The following is a 19,377-nucleotide window of genomic DNA, read 5'->3' as shown; positions in this document are numbered from 1 at the left end:
GACGTCTTAACTGTCACCCCTTTCTCCCTCTGAACAGTTTAGTAAATATCAAACCATATTTATTATTAATAAACCCACTGCTGAAAACCCCCTTTTTATCTATAAATTATTCACACGCTCAAAAGCTTGGGGAGTATGGGCGCCCTCCATTTGATGCCATGGAGGCCAGCATAATTAAGACTATTGGCTCAAGCTCATGCTGGTGGTGACGCATGCATCATCTGTTTTGCCCTCTTCTCTCCGTCCATCTGTGTGAGCCATAGGAGATCATACATTTCAATCACTGCGTCGTGCCCGGTGACAGACTCTGCACAATGGATGTTGATTTTATTATCACAGCACCAAGTAGTAGAGGCACCCTGCTGTTTTACGGCTAACTCACGCCCCCCGCCTTAAGTCACTCATTGATGGTTTTACACGTGCACACTATAGCCGACACACACACACAACCAAAAAGCACAGTTTCTGTTGATTATCCTCTGTCTCTCACGTTGAAGTGCCTACACACAACCTAAATCACACCCTGACAACAATTTTTTTTCACACACAAACACAGACACACACTCAGATATGCTCATTTAACCATGCGCTCACTCACACTAACCTGGGTTGGCTTCCCAGCTGTGCAAGCTGTTTCTTCCATCAACATGTGTTTACTGGCAGGGGACCCTTATGTTTGCATTACAGGGAGGCAATAAACAGAAAGGCCAGCCCTGGGGTTTGAGAACTACTGTTAGGAGTGTGGGGGGGGAGGGGGGGGCGCCGCATGAGGAGTGAGCCCTAGTCATTGTGTGGTTCAGCTTTTAATTAATTGCAGCTCAAAATGTCAAAAAGAGACTCTTATAATTGCAGATGATGCTTGCTTGAAACCACACTCACTGAAGACCTCAGTGTCCAAATGTACACACTTTGATGAATTTTTCAGTCTTGTGGAGGGCTAACCATCTGGTTGAGTTAACAGGGCGTGTGTGTGTGTGTGTGTGTGTGTGTGTGTGTGTGTGTGTGAGGGGAGGGGGTTAAAATTAAATTAAGTCATTGCTTGGTACAATATACAATTGAAAGACTGATTAACCAGATGACTGCAAGGCCTGGTATTTTGGTTAATCAAAAGATCTTTGAATAACTAATGAATGACATCAAAGAACGAGCCTATAAACAGCCACGGGCAAGTGATAGACCGCACTGTTTTTATCTCTTTATGAAAGCTTTGGCTTTTGTTGAAATATGATAATGACTTTGTTCTCTACTGTTCATTTTAGCACCCACTGTATGACAATGAACAATATGCTCATTTTAGATCAAACTGCACCTGGAAAAAAAGGGTGTTTTGAGAGAACTTCAAAGAAGATAATTTTTTCAAATAAAATGCTCAGTAAGTCCATATGAATTCTAACTACATAAATACTGAAGGTACTTCAGTTCAAGAGCTGACTGAAATAATGATACGTAGGCTGAATAACATTAGTTGTTTTGGTCAATCGGTAAAGAGAAGACAAGTTCATCAACAAATGTTGTAAAGTTGACATTTTACTGGTTTGATACCATCACTGTTGATTTGTTCTTCTACAAGTGTTGATGTTTTAGAGTGAAGTGATCATTACACCATTTGGCAAAACATCTGCAGCTGATCGTGCAACTACTCATACGTAATTCGCCTTAATTAATTTCCAAATCTGTTGGGTAATGAAGGGCAGGGATTGAATCAGAAACCAATTTTCAATTGTTACATTTCTTTTAATGAGAAATTGATCCACAATTGGCAAATGAGACAGTTCTGTGACTTCAATAAGAACAAGGAAAAGTTTAAACTAAAGCAGTTCTGGGAAGTCCTCATAATGTTTTTCAGACCTCCATATATGAGGTTAAGCGACTGATGTAGTATTGAGTCGGGGTCTCTTTAAATCAGGAAGCTGCAATCATAAGGAGATTAAAGTAAGTAAAATGAAACCATTTTTCATTTATATAACTAAAAATGAGGAGATAGATATTTTTGTGTGTATATTTTGTTGATTTGTGTACTTATATAATCCAAAATGTTTCCAACAATGTTCAACAAAATCCCCAGTTTTATTCAAGGTAACAGGATATTTTGTTTTGGTGACCTTTTTAATGGTGTCATATGTGCTTTACCTGTGGCTTTGTCCATCTCTTCTTTAACTTCTAGGCCAAACGACTTATGATGAAGGAAAAACACATCACAAGCCAGTTAGCCAGACGGCTGTTTTTTCCTTCCACTGTTTATATCTATAATGCATCAAGTTTATTCATTGCTGTTGGTTGCGTGAAGAAAACTCTAATGCATGACCTCAACTGTAAACATGATTTGTGCCTGAGTCTTATCAGGAAGGTTTTCATCAGCAATAGCTGTGGTGACAACAACTCCCATGATCCCACGCTGCCACACAAAGTTATCAAACTAGGTCTTTTGATATCATTTTGATTGAGAGACCCCCAGTGGCTGAAGTTACATATTGACATACATTAAGCTGTAAGAGTTAAAAATTCTTAAAATTAACATGTATGTTGTGCAAGCAAGTGTTTGACCTCTTTTACACCAAAATGTAGCATGTAGCCTATACGCAGGCTTTTCATACACAATAAACACACAGTTTGTCTTTTAGTTTTTCTCTTGTGCATCATGTTCAACATAATGAACAGCACCAACAACTGAGGTACTCTTTTACCTGGCTGTCATGTTTCCATCACTGCCGATCAGAGACAGAGCCAATTAAAACCTGGGTCAACTGCAGAGCCACTTGACCTGGGACTGAATACAGAATAAATCAATTCCCATTGCAAACAAAATCCAGATGTTAGCAGGTGTTCCTGAGTTTTTCAACCAGTGGAAAATGGGGGCTCTATATTCTGTAACATGCCTATTATAGATGATTAGGTTATTACCATATTCTACATTTTCCAACAATCCCTGGACCATCATTGTCTCTCCATCATTATTTTTTTAATTAGATGTTAAAGTCTCCACGTGGGTTTCTCTATTTTAAAAATGCAATGACTGTCATTTCACTCGGAATAAGTGTTTTAAATACCCTCCCCACGACGCCCGCCCAGCCAATAGCGGGTCCCTGGGGGCGGGGGCCGCTGGGCCCCCCCTGGCAAGCGTCTGAGGCAGAGGGGCTCCTCCGAATCAGCTCCTGCCAGATTCGGGGTATAAGCTACTCCCCCCACCAGATGACTGTCAGTGCGCATTTCCTATTGGAAAGAGGCAGCGAGAAGTAAACGGAGGAGACCGAGAGGGGAAGAGAGAGTGTGTGAGGGAGAGAAGGAGAGAGATAGACCGAGAGGGAGTCCAGCGGAGAGGCAACTTCACCCGGGGTTTATCACCGCGCGGTGCCGGAGAGGAGAGGTCGCTTCCGAGCGCAGCATGATCGAGCTGGTTAAAAAGTGACCGTGGACCAAGCATCTGACTGAAGCGCCTGTTGGCTGATGGACTGCTGGAGAGCACAGTGACAGGTGACAGAGAAGGGACCCGGAGGAAGAAGATACAGCGGAGGAAAGTTATCAACTATGGAGATGCTCTGTTGACTGAGACTTTACGCACTGCTCGGACCATTTAGAGTCATTTCCTTGGACTGGATTTTATTACAGACGATCCCAGTGCGCTTGTCCGTCCGGTGATACCACAACCAGCCCGGTCGCGTATAAAGACAGAGCGAGCGGATCCTTCCACGCAAAAACAATCAGCGGCGAGAGCAACTAAAATGCCTGCGTTATACCTCATCTTTTGCCTTATGGCCACAGGTAAGACGCACTTTTTGTTTCCATCTCTCATGCGGGGCTTTATGGATGGAGAGGATGGACCGCGCTCCGTGCTGGCGCGCTGCGTCAAGCCATCCAGTGCGCTGGTGTAGAGGGGAATCTAATCTGCTGCAGTGCCACACTCCACTGCTGATAATTGCCGCTAAATGTTTGATTAGTTTTTAAAAGAGTGATTACACCAGGAGGCTTCGCTGCCTGCGAGTCGACCCGCAGCACCGCAGAATAATGCGGGGAAGCCGTGATTGTTTCTGGTGCGGGTTCGGACGTGTGACAGAGACGGTCTCTGTTGTAGTGGATGTGCACGAGGCTACGGGTGTACACGGCGCACGAACGGAAAAGAGCACGAACTTATTGAATTTTTAAACCCACGGTAGTTATGGGTCCGGACTGCAGCGCGTGTGCGTATCCACCCATGTGTCCATCCACAATAAAATATGATTGTGTTTTACATGAGGATGAAATGTTTGAATATTTAAGCGGCTGTGTGGAGATAAAACCACTGAGACATGTGGCAGCGCCGCGCAGAGATCTCGACATCTCTACCCCTCCGAAGTTCAGCGGTCCCCACGTTGATTTCAACAAAAAACTAAAGCGAGCGCTTTAAGACTAATGAAACGATGTGAAAATGGGTTGATGTGGTCCGGATCTGAAGCTGCTCTGTTTGAATTGTACTCCAGCACAATCGTGGACGCTGTGAATGGTGCGTAAAATGGATTAAAAAAAAGGTGAATGGGCTGCACGGCTTCGCGAGTAAAGGCTGCGTTTGTGATGGAGCAAGACAGATAGATAGAGCGAGAGTGGGAAAGAGAAGGAGAGAGTGGGGGAAGAAGGAGAGAAAGCATTTGTTGTTGCTGGAGATACAACGCACCTGTCTGCCCCCATATACCCCCTCACCCCTGCTGCGTTTTATTGAAGATCTGAGTTACTCCATTTGTTAATGAACAATAGTTGTACTCAAACTACCCAGTATCTATAGATATCAAAAGTACGAGGAAAAGGACACACATAATATAAATATAAGCAGTTTTAAAAAGGTTTTTTTTCATTGTGTCATATAGACACAGAAAATAAGATCTATGTTTTTTCCCGTATAAATAAATTCACTATGAACACACAGACGCTCTGAGCAGCTGGTACAATTTACTCTCATAATTTAGTGCTGCAAATGTCTTGAATTTAAAAAAAAAAAGCCCTCAGCAATTAACACTGAGCAACTGTTAACTTCTCAGCATTTTGTTTCAGAGTTGTTGATAAACTAGTGACTGGTGTTAACACTCCACAGCTTCACACTCACACATCTTCTCAGCCTGCGACAGAGGACAGAACAAAGAAATCTTTTCAGGCTTTTAAAAAAACATTTATTTTCCTTGACCAGTCACACTGTGTGCAGGTTCCAGACTGAATCACATGCAGTTTCACATAACTTCCAATATCACAAATGGCAGAGCTTGCTCAATAGCCATTTGTTGTGAGTACATCTTTACCTCCAGGCTCGGTTCCGCATGGTTTTGTCATTATTCAATGCTCGGGGGGGAGGGATTTGACACCAGTAGACCCCTGCTCCCTGACAGACTAGCAACAGCTGGATGAGAAAAGGCGGTAGCCAGACAGTGGCATATTTTCCCCTCAAACACACACACACACACACTTACAAATAATAAAAATGGTAACAGCTGCCCTAATTAGAACCTAAGAGACCCTAGACCTCATTTATTGTGCCAGTCACCAATGCTCATAATTGGTTGCCCTCATAAATGTCTTTTATAGGATCAAAATCTGGCCACGGCACACGGCTTCCCTTTGAAATCCATAGCATAGTGCATAAGTTTTTATGTATGCAGTCTTGTACAACACTGATAATTTACTTTCTCGGAAAGTCCCCTGGCTCCCAGAGGAATTGGATTCCACACTGCATCAGTATTCTGAGTAATCTTCAGTGAGCTCTTCTTTGGAACCTTTTGCTTTGGGTCACCAGCGTCTCATCGGGCCAAGTTCAAAGGCTGCGAGCTGAGATTACAAGTTTTCGCTCCCTTCCTCTTAAGTCACGTCGCCACTCATGTCTCACTGTAGTGAACGGCCGTGGAAATTTTCCACCTTGCCTCTTCTCACAACCCTTTTGCCTGGTTACAGAATATGTGACCATGGAACACAAGCATATGAGAGCGGATCTGCTGAATGGGCTGGAGGCGGCGTGCAGACTTTCACCAAAGGTTTAAAGCCTCACTCACACAGAGAACTGAAATCTAGCTGAGGAAGTTATAAGCCCTGACTGTGCCCCCTTCTCCCCACCCCATCATCCTTCCCTTCACCATTATCACCGATTTGTCTGTTCCTCATGTAACCCAGATCTGTTTGTGGATGCGGTGGCAACATGGCCCAAGTTGTTTGTTTTGGGGAACTGTGCATATTCTACGAACTGCAGTTCTGTCGCTCTTTGAATTCTTGTGAAAGCAGTAAGGCTGCAGAGGGAGACCGAATTTAAAACCGGGGAGGGGGGTGGAGGGAGGGGGGTCATGTTGCAGGGATAAGACTCGGATGTGTCACCAGTGTCTTGATGATTAAGCTGACAAGCAGCGGGGAAACACTGAGGAAGACCGCTGAGCATCATTAACCTTTTCTCCATCTTGTTACTCTTGTCTCTCTCTGTCACACCAGCGCACAAACTCGCACAAACATGCTGTCTATCACTCCCTTTACTTTTCTCTGCCTCATTCCCAGTATATACCTCTGTGATACCAAGAGACTGAGAATAGGAGAGGGTAAGTGTTATAAAGTTTGGAAGCATGAGCCCCAGCCAGCCGATGAGTTAGATACGAGGTGCAAAGTAGTGCAGACGCAGCAGAATTCGAACACAGCAGAGTCTTGAACACAAGTGTCTTGCATTATTTAGGAGACATAGTCATGGCAAAGTTATAGATGAATTTTGGCCTACTTTGATTTCTTGTCTCTGTGTAATGGTTTTTGCTGCCGGCGTGTTGTACTGAACGTGAATTTAGATTCACTTGCGGCCACAAATCAAATGTAAAGATCCATATATTTTTTGTAGCTACAGCTATATGTTAATCTATACCCAAGATGTGTGTAGTAGTTCTCCAAAGCATTTTGAACAAACAGCTATGACGTTAAGTTTTGAATGTGGTTGTGTTACTTGTGGAAAGCCTCTCGATTTTGACCTTCACAAATCATTTGGTTGTGCAGACTCACATTTACACACGCAAACAGGCGGTAATGAATGTTCAAGATCTTAAACAATGGCCTGCTGTTTCCTCTCATCCTGAAGATGTGTCATGCACTCTTGCCATTGTCTTTCTGCCCTTCTTCATAAACAGATATCCTCCCCCTCCCCCTTTCCACACACTCACTTGCTATGTGCAGAAAAGGAGAAACTGGAAGGAGAGAGGAAACAATGGAGCTTCATAATGTTGCCTGTCTCTAATCAGCTTCGCCACACTGGTAAACACAGATAAAGAACTTGGCAGTATGTCCTGAGGCTTTGCTATCAGCTGTTAGCAACTTAACTGGATGTCTACGCCACTATGGCTAAACACAGGAAGCCCAAGTATAGCCATGCAGGTAGCAAACCATGGATGACACTTGGCCCCTTCTAGTATTATTTTTACCTCTTCCCGCCTATCCTCTTTTTGTCTTCGCTTTCTCCTTGTGTCTGTCTCTGCACATCCTCACCTTGTCTTCCTCGGGGGCAGTCGGAGGATCCGGGGAGGAAATGACAGGGAACAGGACAATGGAGGGGCCGTGTCAGCTTCCTGCCATTGCCTGGAGTCTTCTTCCCCAGCTTGAGCACTTCAGGCTGTATTAGAAGTGTGCAGACTGGTGGGGAGAGCACAAACTTGTTTACTCTTGTATTTTCCTGTACAAATGCTGTAATGGAAAGAAAAGAGAGAGGAGAGAAACCAGGATTAATTCTGTGCATGTCATTAAAACAGCCCCCTGAGGGAAACAGTCACGTTTATACAGTGGAAGCTATTTTAAGAAAGACTTGGATTGCATTTATCTCCCCAAAATATTCAAATGTCACTTCCTTCTAGAGAGATGTATCACCATTTCAAAAGACCCCAAGCCCCGAAACCAACATACAACAGAAAAATTGCAGACATACTAGACTGCACATTCATTTTTATTTTCTAATCAATTCCTGCCCTGCAAGACAGGAATTTCATATCTCCTGCGGAGACACAGAAACCAACAGCAAATTGAAATTTATCTTCTGCGTTGCAGCAATATCTGTTCCTGTGTTATCTTCACCAGCCTTAACCTTGTATTGGAGATGGCTCTGTTGGGGACGGATTCTGGCAGCTGGGAAGGGGCTTAGGAAAAATAAAAGTTCAGTTATAAATACCATCAGTCAAAATGTATTTAACAATAGATGCTGATTTACTTTACATCTTTTTATTTTCCTTGCATGAAATTTGACTGTCACTCACTAAACAGAAGCTCCGAAGTACTCAGCATAGTGTGCAAGGGCTTGTGGCATGTGCACATCATCCAGAAAATGACTCACAAGGAGCTCACGGAAGCAACACCCTTAACACATATGCACACACTCGCAGAGGTCAAGGGCACACACTGGGGCAGAGGATGATAAGCTGAGATGAGTGTTTGGCATCTTCAGGGCTGTGTGCCCTTTCTGGAGCGATTCGTCAAAGTCCAACTGTCTAATTAATGATGCTTCAGTTCTCAGGACATGTCATCTCCTTATCCAACTAGCGGTAAAAAACACATCGAAGGAAACAAGAGATTGCCTGCCTGCTGTTCACTGTGTTGGTGATGGAAACAGTGCATATGCTTTTGGGACTACATACCCCAAGAATTCATTCCTTGAAGTCCAGCCCCCTCCTCTTTATTGTTCTTTTCATCTCTCCTTCCTCTCAGTTCAAACTGCCAGAAACGCCAGTGCTAATATTGTGTTAGTGACTCAACCATTAACCAAAATAGAGCACTGCCTGTAGCTTAGTCGCTTCTTCTTCCTCTTCACAGTGAAAGACTGCTCTGTGTTGTTGTAGGAGGCTGAGTGAAGGTTTGGAGAAAGTGTACTCATGTCTTTAATTTCTATTTAATTTTTTCTGGGGGGGTTAGATGAGGGCCAGATTTCGGACAGAACTGAGAAACTCACCCCGGGAGGTCTGTGAGAGAAGTCAGCCAATTTGTTTTCACCTGAGGGACGTCAGTCAAACTTTATCGATCAAGCTTTTAAATGTGGTTCCCTCAATGGGAAAACATGTTAATGTTTGAGCCGTGTGGCGACAGAAAAAACGTTGAGGTGCGTAGGCGGTGGAGCTGGGTGGTGGTTGAACCGACCGGAGGGCAAGGTGTGTCTCCACTGCCGCCAGTTTGGCAGAAGAATGCCGAAGCAGAAACGGCAATGTGCCCAGCAGGATTAGTGGGGGAGGGAGGGGTAGAGAAAGAAAGAAAAGGAAGGCAGAGGGGTCAAAGGGATTTACTGCCAGGAGCCTAACATTTCAGGTAATAGATACGCTTGTATTGGTGTAAACCAAACCTGCTGTTTTTCTTCCAGCATGGCAGAGGTGAAAAAAACAACAAAGGTGCAACTGACTGCAAGTCTGAGGGGGATTAATAGAAAGCTGATATTTCAACACCCTGGGCTAAACATTAGATCTCAGGTGTACACATGGACATGCAGAAAAGTGGTTGTGTGTGTGCATGTGTCAGTGTGTGAGCTTAGAGTTGTGGATAGGGGGTGTTATGAGGGTGAGGTATAAGGAAGTTGTGTAGTGGGAGCCTTCTCTACTTCTGCCACATTCCTGTGAAGCTGCAGCAAGGAGGGCAAGAACACTTGGCTAAGTGCTTCCCTAGCTGGCTGAGGGGAACCCAACACCCCTGCTGGAGGAGGCACCCAACCATTGTTCCAGCACATTGCACCCATCTGACTGAGGCATCCTAGTGCTGTGCAGATCCCAGGGGGCTGGAAAGTGAACGAAGCAGAGGAGGAGAGGGACTGATTGTTCCCTGCTCAGACTGTCCACAGATGGGACTACGGCACAGGATGCTGGCTGTTTGCTTTAGAAAGTCCCAGGCGTTGGCATTGCAGTCGTGGTGTGCAGAATGCTCTGGGGGATAAAGGAGAGGAGAGAAGAGTGCCAGTGGAGACAACAGCAGGGGAAGGGAAAGAGAGAGTGGGGCAGAGAAAGAGAAGAAAAGGGATAGAAAAAGGACCCTGCCTAATATGATGTCAGTGTGAATATAGTGTCAGTGCCAAGAAGGGAAGACAGATGATACAGCCATACAATGATAGGGTAGTTGGGCGAGAGAGTGTGCAAGTCCTCCCCTGTTCCCCAACAGAGACATATAGAGCTGGTGATAATGGAGAAGGGAGGGAGAATAAAGAGAGTAAGTGAGGAAGGGAAAAAGGAAGGGATGAGATGCAGGGAACCCAGGCTGCATCCATCATGTGGTTTGGTGCAGAAGCCATTTGTACCTATTGTTCTCCATAATTTGTTTTCTCAGAGCCTGCAATGGGAGGGGTGACGGGCACAGACAAAGCTACAGAAGCCATTTATTTTTGCACTAATTACATAAGTGAGACAGCATAATTAGACGTATAGCTAAATAGACAATAGGCTGAGAGGGAGATGCACAGAGGGAGATAGACAGGGAGGTGTAGATGAATTCAAATTGATGAGAGGCTTGGACCTCTGCATTTTAACATTCAAGAGTGCAAGAGAACATGTTAAAAGGAGTAAAGGGGATGGAGAAGGATAAAGGGAAAGGAAAAGGGAAAGTAGAGGAGATGGGGCGATGGAAGGGATAAAAGATAAGAGGGAGGTAGAGAAAAGCCCTCTTCACAGACTGCACTTTGAGGTGCGGCCCAATGCTGCCAGAATAGTCACCTCATTTAATACACCTGCTCAGCAGGAGGAGAAAGAGAGATATAAGGAGATGCAGTAAAGAAAAGGAGAAAAGGGCAAAAGAGAAGAAAGGAGACAGGAGACAGATTGCATCTCTGCTTCTTTAGATCAAAAGCAGAGAGTGGGTACAGAAGGCTGTTTGTTGTGGCTTGTTTAGGAGGGTCTCTGTCTGTGTGAGGTCCTGGGGTGACCTGGCCTGCTTTTCTGTGCTGGCGGTATTACACTTCAACATGCCAACCCCTTGAAGGAATCACAGGCTACATGGTCTGCAGGGCATGACTACTTTCTAGAGAGAACTTTTCATGTGGAAAAACTGCAGGTAATCCATGAAAGGTACTCTTTTACCAGTTTTGAAAAAGAATCTTTGCAATTAACTGAACACCCCCCCAACACACATATATTCTTCACTTCTCTGTGTGTTGTTGGATGTTCTGCGTGTGCTAATGCGGTTTTGCATCTGCTTAGGTTCACATGTAGACAGTGCGAGGGTGTGTTTAGCATGTCACCGGTCGTTCAGGACTGGGATACAGGGAAAGATAAATAGGCTCTTAATGAAGCCACTCAATCACAGGCCAGTTAAAACAGCTGACCAAAGATTGAGGGTCTGTCAGGCCTGATTGGAGGCTCTATTGAAGCCGAGCAGAGGGAAGCTCTTGAGCCGTCACACTTCAGATTAGCCTTTCAGTGCACTATAGACCCTGGCCTAACTACCCTTCTTTCTCTAAACAGTCCTCTGACACACCATAGTAGCTCAAGTTAACTCTTTGATTGTGCTTAGGAGTTCTTTAAAAGCCAATTTAAGCTCAGTCCTTTGTTTAACTCTGCAGGAACTCCAGCTGGGTCATATTGTATTAGTTGTGTTTGTGATTGTGTTTCTATGGGGCTAAACTTTGGGTTTTGTGTGAGCTGTCATTGAGCATGTGATTTTTTGTTAAAAAAAGAACTAGTTGTATCTCAGAACTGGCACAGACCAGTTTTTTGGAGGGTGGAAAAGAGGGTGCATGAGAGAAATCAATGGCCCAATTCAACCTATTACAGCCATGACTGTTGCTGTAATGGTGTGGAAATGCACAGTGGTCATGTGGATCCCTTTCTTACCTCCAGGCTTGGATCACAACTGAAGCTTCGATTCATTTCCAGTTTCCACCCAGCTTTAATTTAGAAAAAAGTGCTCTGAGGATTTAGAAGACTCTCACATGATGGTGACGAGGCAACAGATCTTTCCTTTTTTGTGAAACGAATGAATCCTCTATTCTGGCAGGTTTTCCAGAGGACAAACATAACACTGGGCTGCAATTTTCCTCAACAAATAATGGCTCCTCTAGTCCTCTCACCTTCTGGCCTTTGCCGCTTTGATCCCAGGTAATGTGTTAACAAGCAACAGGTTCATGGAATACCCATAACATTAGTATGTGTATTCACGCTGAGGTGTGAGAGTGTGTATGTGTGTGTTTGCACATGTGTGGCTTTGTGTGTGTGTTTTCTCACCAATTAATGAATTGCTTCACATGCCTACAGAGGCGACGATGACCTGTCTCCAGTGGGGCATTGCTTTTTTCCCCCTCTGTGTCAGCCTCAGCCCATGATGGCCATGGCGCTCTCTCACACTAACGCGTGAATGAAAACACTCTAATTAGAGGTTGTGGTTCCATACAGGGGACCCCGGAAACCACGGCACCATTGTAAGCTGGGCTAATGAGGGGACAACTCCAAGTATGGAGGACTCATTCCACTCCACCACTACGAAATACAGAGAAACCTGCCTGGTCTCACAATCAAACTGGCACGGTGGTTAATTGGGACAGAAATTCAAAAACACAGAGAAAAGAACAGTTCGTGTTTTCAGATTTGTGACCACTGCAGGTTCAGCTCTTTGCTCTTTTTCCATTTAGCTCCCTCGCTCCCTCTGGTAGGGCTCCTCCTGAGGGCGATGCAGAAAAATGATTTTGCTTTCCTTCATCCCTCACACCAGATAATTCAATCTGTTCAATATCAAATAATCTCTCCCTATTTTTCAGCTTATTTTAACCTTATCGCTCAAACAGCTACCTCGAGGGCATGAGCCTCGTTCCATCTTGTTAGAAAAGAGGAGGAGAGAGAAGGGGAGAGGTAGCCCGGAAAGAAGGATGGCAAATAGTTCTCCAAGGAGCGCTTTTAGAAAGCCTCTGTTTGACATTCTCATGGGCCATATGTGAAACAGCCTGCAAATAGATTGAAAGAGAGGAGAATGGTAAAGGATAGAGAGATACAGGAGAGGATAAGGAGGAGGACAGAGACAATCTACAAGAAAAGAGGGGGAGTGTTGGTGTTGTGAGTTGTGGTACTTGAGATCTAGTGCTCTAACTTGTGTCCCACAGCACTTAACATGCCCCTAGCCATCTCTCCTGGCAGTTAATTAGAATCCAATAAGGTTGCCGCCTGTTGGTCATTGTTCCTCTAGTGTGTTTACCCTTTCCAGAGGCTCCATTCGCTGCTTAATCTGCCGAGAAGCTGAATGTCAATAGGTCAGGCCAAGACTCCTGAGCCCCGAGAGAGAGCGAGAGACAGGGCGAAGGGGGAAGGAGAAAGGATCATGGGGATAAAGGAAAGGGGTCAGTCCTCTCGCTCTTCTCAATATTTTTCTTTGCCGTTCCCTTCTCGTTGTTGTTGTCCAACCCCCTCCCCTTCTCTCTCTCTCTCTCTCTTGCATCTCCTCTTCTCTTCTTTTCTTCTCACTACTAATCCGTCCTCTTGATTGTTCTAAGCTGCTTTCAGCCAGCCCCTGGGAGGGTGGGGGGGTTTTGGAGTCTGTTTTAATTAAGATTTAAAAGAAGACTCCCTCAAGAAGGGAGATTTAAGAGCAGGATGGACTGAGCAAAGTAAACGAGTGCAGGTAGGAGAGATTGTGGAGAGGGATCAACAAAAATCAGAAATCGGTAAAAGGAGAAAGTTAAAAGGCTATTATTTAACACACGTAGATGCGCACGTTGCACACACCCACACATTCACACGAACGCAGCCAGACTCTGAGGCATTCGAGTGGCTAAGCCAAATGGGATTTTTTTTTTCATTTGTAATCAAGCGGCACAATCTATATAGATTGATCTCAACTTCCTGTGATTCATACCATATCCTGCGAGGGTGATATGGGATCAGCGGTAGCCAGTAGGCAAGCTGAGGGAGTTATCTTCACACTCGGTCTAATGATCGATCATCTCACCAGATGGGCTTAAGAGCCTGTAACGCTTCGCTTGTTTATCAGAGCCCCAAACCTGAGGCCTCTCAGTAGATGTGACCTGCAAAGAAAGTCTTGCTTTGCAGATGGAGAGATAAAATGCTTGAAAGAGAGAAAGGGCCTCAAGAGACGTGTTTGAAAAGTTTCAAGTCTGCTAAATTTTTTTGTCTTTGTATAGTGGACAGAAGTGTGGATAGAAGCTGAACTCAGCTCTCTGTCTGTGTAATGTGGTTCTGTTTGGGAGCCAATGTCACCGTAGCGGATGCTCTAGACGGTCCTGTTAGACACTTAATTAACTGGCTTATCGCACCAGGACAAAAGGAGATTTCTCTGTAGAAGCCTGGCCGTCAAAGATACATGCACTGTTACCGTCTAGCATTGCTTTATGTCTACCGTGCAAGCAATGTGTCGCAGACAAAGTGTGTGTCAGTGCCGCCGCAGAGAGGGCGCGTGTTATGCGTTTGGTAAAACAGTCACATAGTACACATCTGCCCCTGCTGCAGACCACACATTCTAAAGACCCTGAAGAAAGCACACACCCCAAAACAGAGTGCATAATGAAGTGTTTAAGTTAATCAAGCTACAGACTTTGGTGCAGCCGGTAAATTGTTAAAGGCCACGCTAGGGTCAAGAGCCCAACCCATGGTATTCACTGCCATGATACATCCCAACACACAGCCACCATATGTCCAGGGTTTCATAGTCAATGAGATGACCCACCCAGCGTGACAAAGACTATTCACATCCAGTTGACTGAGGAAAACTGCAATGCCATGGTATGTTGAGGACAGAATGCAGCACTAGTCCAGCTAGTGCCATTAGTGAAAAAACAATAGATGAGAACACACAGAGAAGTAAAAGGAGTTTCAGGAAAAGACGAAACATAGACAAAAAACTTTACAAGGCACTTTGAGCCGATAAACATTAAAAATGATCTTGCCCTCAACTTGCTGTAGCTCCATCGTTTGCCTCCATCAAAGCCCCCCGAGACTCTCCCAGCACACTCGGCCCCCGTCACTCACAACTCTGTTAATAAGGCCAGCAGTAAACGCCAGGAAAGATATGCAGGGATGAAAGATCCTTCTCTCATGTTCTCGCTTTGAGGATGTGTTTCCGGGTGTCAGGGGGAGGTGGGGGAAATGCAGCTTTATAGAGTAATGCTGCATTTTAATAGAAACAATAAACCCATCGGCTTATGAAATAATATTTTGTGTCCCATATCCAGTTGTGTAGCAGCTCTTGGGATGTTTGGTAGGCACAGAAACCCCCCCACCTCTACTAAGCTGAAGGAGTAGAAGAAGCACATGTTAAAGAATAAGATGTGCTGAGCTCCCGGTGCATGGGGTGGTGTAATCATACATATATTTTTAACTGTGACGATTAATATGTGGGGGAAAAAGGTCAAACTTGACTTGAAATGGTCCAGTATATCACAGTTACTTTCAGAGCCTGTATTTTATACATCAATCCCTGCTGTGATGTCTCATCAGCCTGGTCACACAGGAGAGACCCACGCTGCACATTATCAAAGATTGATGGTGTGTCCTAGTTAAAGACAGGGGGAGGAGAGAAGACTGGTTAGCAAAGGGAACTTCGCGTCACCCTTTTCAGAGGTGTTGATTTCGCGTAGCTCGTCACAGTTCGATGCAAACATCATCACTGTTGTTGACAAATCTTATTCCAAGCTTCACTACTTCATAACCTTAGTACCTGACCCCAACATGATAGAACTTGCAAATGCAGCTTTTTAAAGGCAGTGCTCTCACACAAGACCGCGCTGGCTGACTCAGGAAGCTCAAGTCAAGGGCTGAGTCTTCCATCTCCTCCCATCCGCCCTCTTCCTCATCCTCCCCTGCAACGGAAGACAAAACAAACTGACAGAACAAACAAGGCAGATTATCCTAAATCCTTTTTTCTCTAACACACACCCTAACCATCTCTTATATCCACTGTTCACCATCATCCTACCCGTTTCTTGTTCAGAGTGCTTGCTTAATAATTAATTGATTAATTAGTTCGCTCATTAATCATTTATTCATTAATCATGGCCTGATTTTTCTAGAGGAAGCAGCGCAATCTGAACAAAAACCCTGACTTCACATTTCACTCTAATTATGCTCCTTTACTAATCAACGCTTAAGAAATGGAGTTTCAGGAAATTAGTTTTCCCCTTCCCTTCTTTTTCTCAGCACAAAGCAGGATGTATTGAGGGTTGGCAGGTAACATTTTTTCCAGCTCTTTCTTGTGCTCTGGTAGCTTCTAGTCATCAGTAATTTGAAGAGAATGTTTCAAGTTATAGACGCTGTGACATTAGATTTTGAATTAATAGTTGTCTTTTCTCCACCTCCAGATGAAAGGGAGCAGAGATTCTGGTCACAGACTAACCACAGACATTGATTAATAAATGGCAATTTGAAGGCCGTTTGTACGAACAGAGAGGTGGCAGCATTGTGAATCACACACTTATTGTTTTCACTGGATCTATGACTCTCCTGGGAGTGGAGGTAATTTGTTAAATCGCCAGGAGTTATGTTCCCTGGACAGAGAGATGGAACGATAGAACAGTTGAGAGACGTCTCGGGTAATGTGGAAAAGCAAAGTAAGGGAAAACATTTTAAACAGGTTTAATTAGAAGTGTTTTTGTGCCTTTGTGTTCCTGTTGGATGCAGAGTTCACAACACAGCTCAGCCGCTTTCTCTGAAGAGGCTCTTGTCAGCTGCTGACAAAAAAGAATTATGCATCAAATTAAAGGGAGCTCCAGTGAAATGGAGGCAAGTCAGGCATTAACCTCTAAGCTTTAAAAAGCACACATATTAAGCAACACTAATGAGACACTCATTGAGCTGGCTGTGTTTTATATTCAAACACACAAAAGCACAGCTTTGACTTCAGTGTGCCATTGCTGCCTCTGAATGCATCTCGCTCTTATTCATCTCACCAGCAGCATACACTGCACAAGTGAACAATAGCATAGATGGCCCTTCTACTCTAATGAGATGCATACATTTACAACATTACCACCCTCATTAAAAAAATAATAATAAAGGAAAAAAGTATTAATTATGAAACGCACTACTTCCTATCATGAAGAGCCAAGGGGGTCTCCACTGGGCTCAATTAGGAAGAGTAGGCCGCAAATCCCTAGACTAAATTAATTGACACCCCAGGGCATTAGGCCCAGAGTCCCAGTACAGAATCTATGTAGAGAATTCCTTTGTTTTCATTTCAACTGCCTTTTAGAAAAAGCAAGAGATTGAGGCAATTTTACCATTATCTTGTCATTGTTTTATGGATTTTTAATCTGTTATTTATATATATATTTATTTCTTAAGCTTACTTGTCGTGTCTACATCAGGGAAAAAGATTTCCTCTATTTATGTTTTTAATCCCGTCCCATCTCTGAGTTCCATCTCCGTCACATGTTGCGCACTGTTGCTGTTTTATCCACCATGTCAACTGTTATGCACACACTAAACCAGGGCTTTTGCAAACGGCACAAGAAGTTAATGATTTAAAAGCACAGTAAATTATACTGAAAGCCTTTCCATCCAAACACTGCTGAAAGAGGAGGAGGGAGCCGGAGAGGGAAATTGCGACAGAGAGAGAGGGAAAGCAAAAAATACAGTGTGTGTGTGTGTGTGTGTGTGTGTGTGTGTGTGTGTGTGTGTGTGGGGGGGGGGGGGGGGGGGGGGGGGCTGGAACAGTGACACAGATCCAACCAAGCTGTCTTGCAGTTAAAACACCAGGGGGTAAGCAGGAACGGAATGACAAGACTAGCTCAATCACCATCTTGTCAACACTGCTGGCTGATGTGTACAGACAATTTCATACCGCCACCACTAACTCCCTCCTCTTTTCTCCCCTTTTTTTATTGGCGTTTTTATTTCTCCTGCCAGCCAGCCAGCCAGTCACTTGCTATCTGTCTACATGGAGTCAGCTCTCAGCTCTTTGGCTCCTGGCTTCAGAGTGGGGGAGCCGTTTTAAAAGCTCTGCTAGAATTATACTCGGAGAGATGCCTCTGCCCACTGGAAACCCTAAAGATATGGGACTGCGAGTGTGACAGTGAGTGTGCGTCTGTGAGCGGCGAGTGCGAGAAGACAGTGCAAGAACGAGTGTATTTATGGCACATTGTCGGGCACTGCAGTGTGAGTGCGCAAACCATTCACATACACTCACACACAAACTATGTCACATCAGCACTCTTGCCCCCCCTCACCCCTCCCCCTTTTTTCTGTCCCTTCTTCCTCTCCCTGTATGCATACCACTCTATTACTCTATCCACTGCATCAGTTGTAGCAGGTACCCAGGGAGAAACTCTGCCGCTGCTCGCCCATGCGATCAGTCTCGCTGCTGCCCTGATGTGTGCAGTGCCCTATTCCAGCAGAGAAAGCCTCGTGGTGACAGCCTCGGAGACAGACTGATTACAGCGTTCCATCAGTCCCCTCTCAGGCCGGCTCCTTTTGCAATTGGAAGCTGACAGGAGCCCACTTTTTCCATTTCTACTTTACCTCAGTTTTCCTGTCTGCCTAACGTGCAGCAGCAGCTCTTTTTTTTATCCTGTTGTTCCCCCTGCCCTGCTTTCTTGAGTGTTGTGTAGACAAGCTGACACAAACCCCTTTGATTTTCGCACCAGGGATGCAGAGAGCGAGAGAAGGGGACATGGGATACAGGAAAGAGAAGAGGAAGAGGTGCGGAGAGAAAGTGCAAGGGAGAGGCTGGCAAGAGATGACAGTTGACATGGAGTCTGGAAAAGCAGAGTGATGGCAGAAAGAGCCATGGAGAAAGCAAATCAACAATTAGTAACACCTTATATAACTCTCAAAGGGTCCCTGCTAGGCATTGATTTCAAGGATCATAGCTCACTGACTGTAGACATATGAGTGATAAACAGAGGAATGAGAGGATGGGGCTGGATTGCAGAGGCATGCAGGAATTTAAGAGAATGCCCTGGGTGGGGGTATCATCAGTGCAGCAAGGGGGGCAGGGTGGATGAGCGGGTTCACTCTCTAAAAAGGGTCTAGGTCTGAGCCAAGATTTTCCACAATGGAATAAAGGCTGAAAGGGGAGGCTAGGAGGATTAAACTCCCGCAAAACAGCTCTTAAAAAGCTGTTAGACTGCAATTTGGGCACAAAAACGCAGAATGGGAGAAAAGATAGTGAGAGTTGGAGGGAGGGAGGGCAGCTGGAATGCAACATGGTAGAGAAAGGATTGAAAAGAGACCCGGCCGCATGGAGGTAAAAAAAGCGGAGGCCATCTGCACAGGAGCAAACTGAAGCTAGCAACGATCCAAGTTGAAGAAAAACACGGAGGTGCCGCTCACACATGTTGTGCATGTGTTGGGTGCCACAAGTTGGTGGGTGGTATCTGCTGTTAGCCCCCCCCCCCCCTTTCAAGCCCTCAGAAGTTCTGTAGGACTCATGTTAATGAGCTTAGTAGCCAAATCAAACATGAGATGGGTGCAGGGTGCCCTTTGGGACATAATCTTTGGTTCAGCCACCACA

The 19,377-nt window shown here is 44.9% G+C and overlaps 1 protein-coding gene across 5 annotated transcripts in view; it reads left to right on the top strand.

Annotated features, from left to right (window-relative positions):
- The first annotated feature begins 3,210 nt into the window (after positions 1 to 3,210).
- kirrel3l (kirre like nephrin family adhesion molecule 3, like) overlaps positions 3,211 to 19,377 on the top strand; it is a 32,336-nt gene continuing 16,169 nt past the window's right edge. For 4 of the 5 annotated variants that reach the window (XM_020093449.2, XM_020093450.2, XM_069537546.1 and 1 more), the window contains exon 1: positions 3,211 to 3,759. In XM_020093449.2, coding sequence (XP_019949008.1) covers positions 3,720 to 3,759 — 40 coding nt within the window. In that variant the 5' untranslated portion in view covers positions 3,211 to 3,719. The remainder of the gene's footprint in view (positions 3,760 to 19,377) is intronic. The other variant, XM_069537545.1, reaches the window with a different exon arrangement.

This window comes from Paralichthys olivaceus, chromosome 13 (assembly GCF_024713975.1).
Source record: "Paralichthys olivaceus isolate ysfri-2021 chromosome 13, ASM2471397v2, whole genome shotgun sequence".
Classification (NCBI taxonomy): Eukaryota; Metazoa; Chordata; class Actinopteri; order Pleuronectiformes; family Paralichthyidae; genus Paralichthys; species Paralichthys olivaceus.
This window is presented reverse-complemented; position numbering and strand designations above follow the sequence as displayed.